This window comes from Macrobrachium rosenbergii, chromosome 18, assembly GCF_040412425.1.
Source record: "Macrobrachium rosenbergii isolate ZJJX-2024 chromosome 18, ASM4041242v1, whole genome shotgun sequence".
NCBI classification, from domain to species: Eukaryota; Metazoa; Arthropoda; class Malacostraca; order Decapoda; family Palaemonidae; genus Macrobrachium; species Macrobrachium rosenbergii.
This window is the reverse complement of record NC_089758.1, coordinates 10,849,234-10,853,749: the sequence shown is the minus strand read 5'-3', so window position 1 is coordinate 10,853,749 and position 4,516 is coordinate 10,849,234. Positions and strand designations below refer to the sequence as shown.

The 4,516-nt window shown below is 33.7% G+C and overlaps 1 protein-coding gene across 1 annotated transcript in view; it reads left to right on the top strand.

Moving 5' to 3' along the window:
- Positions 1–423: 423 nt before the first annotated feature.
- The window catches only part of LOC136847942 (hornerin-like), a 50,957-nt gene continuing 46,864 nt past the window's right edge, over positions 424–4,516 (top strand). Inside the window, exon 1 of the mRNA XM_067119961.1 lies at positions 424–491. Coding sequence (XP_066976062.1) covers positions 424–491 — 68 coding nt within the window. The remainder of the gene's footprint in view (positions 492–4,516) is intronic.

The window sequence follows — 4,516 nt, the reverse complement described above, 5'->3', positions numbered from 1 at the left end:
GTTGATACATTCAATTAACAGACTCAAGTACCTTCTACAACTATCTTTCCGGACTGGTAGAACTTGGAAAATAATTAGTAAAATGTTACTCACAGACGGCAACTAAAACAAGCAGTAGGATAAATGTACCACCACAGCAACAGTCGCGAGTGGGCAGTAAAAACATTACCCGGATAAGGATCAATAATGTTCCTTCTCTACGCAAGAGTAACCCGAATACTGGTACTGTACATAAGTGACGGACAAAATTATAACAGTCTGTGATGCACTGTTGAAATAATGACAGTGATGAGGACAATGATCAACGCAGTATGAGAAATGTCGAGCCCTCTAGCAATCTTTTCATAGAAGCGAAGAGAATTCGAACTATTGGTACGGCGCCGATTTCATATGGAAAACCCCCGTCCTCTCAGAATTGACGTGATGTTTGTGCCAACTGCAGATCCAACTTCACACGATGTCTTCTGTGATTCAGAGTTTGAACTCCTTAGGTAAGCAGGAACTCTATTGTCCTTTTGTTTTCGTACAGCTCAGATTCTTCAGCCTTGAGTTTGTTACACTTGCCAGCTGGATAGAACTCGAGACCCTCAGGGTGCAAGTTTCTGACTTTATCATTAAGCTGAAAACTTGATAACTTTTTCCTTCTTCAGCTACTCTATTACCCTCTTTACGTCAACAGCCACTCCATAATCATAAAATTACTCTTAAACTTATGTCATTCATCATTGATTCCATTGTATCTTCCACAACCAATTCAAAATACTCACGGCATTGACTTCAGACGACATCTCTCTATATGAATGAATTACTTTGTTTTAGGATCCCTATATTTATACAGCTTTATCTCTGCATTTACATGTTGTACAACATGTAAATGCAGAGCATTTACATTTACAGAGCATAAGAAGTTGTACAACAACTTCTTATGCTCCCGAAAGTCCTTGAAACACACACACACACATACGCACACACACACACACGTTTATAGACAGTCACAAATACCACCTTAGTATCGAATTCACTATACTTTGGGAGTAACTTTCACCCAAAGGAAATAATATATGGTAAGTGCAAATGACCCTGCCAGAGATATACCAAACCCAAATGGCATAGGTTCGAATCTGAGCCGTGCGGATGCAAGGGGTACTTGAGACTTAACATTTGTGAGCATGAAAAAATCGTGTGTATAGGTGACTAAACTATCTCACATGCATATACATGCATATACTGTATGAAAACTCTCACATGTATGTATGTGTATGCGTATGTATATGTATATATATATATATATAAATATATAAAATATATATATATATATATATATTATATATATATATATATATATATATATATATATATATATATATATATATCTGAGAATATTTATAAATAGAATTGACTAGCCAAATTTTTATCAGATACAAACATAATTTTGATAACAACAGTGCTCTCTTACCTCCTCAATTTCTTCACAAATTTTGGACATGCCAGAGGTCCAAGTGAAGAGCCAAATGATAATATTCTGATGTCCAGGCAGGATTCGAACCTTCATGTGGATTTGGGAATCCTACCTGAACAAGTGGATTTCGTCCTTTGGTTCTTTATTTGGATCTTAAACTTTGTAGTGACAAGCGATTCGAATCATGCCAGGGCATCAGAATTTCTTCATTTGGTTCTTCATTTGAATATTAGGCTTTGTTTATCTTCTATTTTTGGCGATTAATTAATTTTGCGTTTTTTATCTTTATTGTCTTTTCACGCGCTTAAGTTTTGCTTGTGCCATTTTATTACACGTATCACCAGCTTTATTGGCAGCCCAAACTAACATTCCAGATAAAATAAAAATCTTCTCTACTTAAGCTGTACCATTACATAACAATATATATATATATATATATATATATATATATATATATATATATATATATATATATATATATATACATATATATATATATATATATATATATATATATATATATATATATATATATATATATATATATATATATATATATATATATATATAATGTATGTATGTATGTATGTGTGTGCGTGTATGTGTATTGTATGCATATATTATAGATATATATGTATTATATATATATATACACACATACACACACACAAACAAACATTAGTCTACAAATGTTGTATAATATCCAAGTCGCTCTACCTCGGAAATCATACCAAAGGGGAATTATAAGTGGTACGTCACCATGCGGTTTCGAATCCCCGCAGTAGCTTCCTTCAGTGATGAGTTCTCTTATCACTGGGCTGTCAAGAAAGTTATAACTTGATACCGACTCTTCCGTACATATGCCTGTCGAATGCAGGTATTTGTACTTAGTATTGGCATCAGCCCACCCCCACCATGACTGCCTATTGGTACATTTGACGGGCAGAGTCGGTATAAACTTATTCGCTTTTAACAGCCCAGTAAATGTGCAGTATGTGTGATTGCAATAATATTATAACACATGTACGGAAACATTTTCACGAATAGTTATTTGTGTATATTTATGACATTTTCAGTCTCTTGGCCTCCATTTACATAAATAAATCGCTGTTAGTTAAATGTAATATAGCAAATAGAATTATCTGTAAGTACTCTGCGGGAACAATATATTACAACATATTTTTCCTGTTAATTAAGTGTCTCGCGCTGCCGAATTCATTTAACCATTGAAATATTCGTCGTTCCGTTGAGACGGAAATTTAATTTATAATTTTTACTAACAAATTATCGTTGGAAAATTCTCTTGTCCATACCGTTATGCCGTCGTATACAGAAATTGAGGATTGTATGTTTTCTTGAGTATTCTGTTTTAAGTAACTTTTTCTTTGCGTTTTTGGTAACTAATCAAGCCAGTGCATTTTTCACTTGAGGAGAAGCAACATGTTACGTGAATGGTCTACTGAATTGAGAGAGGAAAGTGAATTATATAGGGATTTCTTAAATTCCTTTTGCACTGCCTCAATGTAATTCAGTGTTTGAATTCATTCTTAGACTGCTTCGCCTTACTGAGAGATGACGAAGTTGTATAATTTATAATTAACATGCCTACTCTCTTCTGTGGGATTTTATATAATACGTAATTACCTATCTTATTCGTTGTCATGCTCTGTACTTGTTTTACAATTTATTTCCTTTTGTCTTAGTTTTCCTGTTAGTTTCCAGAATTCTTTTGGTATCTAAAAATATTAATTCACCATCCCATTCGGGGATGAACTGTAAGTGAATAATGACTTTATAGCGTAATTATCATGTTAATTCTTCAATAGCAGATTCCTAATTTTTCGTTCAAACGTGGTTTAATTATCTCTACGTTATGACAGAAAGAAATAGTCCATACTGGACTAATGAGCTTCTGAACATTTACGGTTATATATATATGTATACAGTATGTATATAAATATGTGTATATGTGTGTTTATATATATATATATATATATATATATATATATATATATATATTGCATATATACGAGTATACAGTATATATATATACATATATAAAATCAGCAGTAATGCGATTCCTTTTACAGGGGGTGGCTCCGAATAAAAGCAACACAGTGGTCTTTGCCGCTTTCATACTTGTAACTGTTGAATTGTGGATGCAACCATTTTTCCTCAAAATTCGACTAGATTACTCCCTTTATATTCCTTTATGCGCACCGCCGGTATCCACCAATGTAGTTCTGTATGTATTCATATTCCACAAGAGCACTTATCTCCCATATCCCCAGGATGATATAATATATGTGTTAAATAAGGAAATATTGAATTCATCCCAACTAGATTAATATTGTCAGGTTGGAGAACTGAAATATGGCTTCTCATTATGTCCCATGGCTATTGAAAGAGCACTTTAGCCATCCAATCTAGCCGTCATTATTCAATGTGAAAGAGCTATTGGTCTCCCTTTGCGTGTCCTTGGCAAGAAGGGAATATAAAAGAAGTCAGCTCTTTCTCCTTTATTGTACAGTAAATATGGTTTCATCCGTAGTCGGTGTTAGGTTCATGTATGTTCATCTCAAAGGAAAAGTCCGGCATATTAAAACATATGAGGTGGAATATTCTTTTGAGTTTACGTTATCATATTAAGTACTCTTGCAAATGCAAGTTATCAACACCATGGAAATGAATAAAAACTTGAAAGAAAAAAGAAAAAGGCCTCATCTATGAAAAAGTTTAGTGTACGTTGCACGAAAATATATGAAAATAGAAGTTTCATTGTCAGCTTGATATTCTTCAAATACGGGCATGACGACAGATCATTGACGCTCTGAAAAGAAAAAAAACTTTAGGGTTACAGGACTAGGCTGCTTGCTAAGGTGGGTTTGTTTCTCTCAGCTGCACCTGAAAGATAATGGAAAAGAACGGAAGAATAGGTGCGTCATTAATTTTTGTCATGTACGGGCGTCACAAGAACGTTCATCGTCAATGGAAAAATTAGATGGGAAATCTAAAAGTATTTAAGAATAAAGTAATGAATTGGTAGGAATAGTAAAA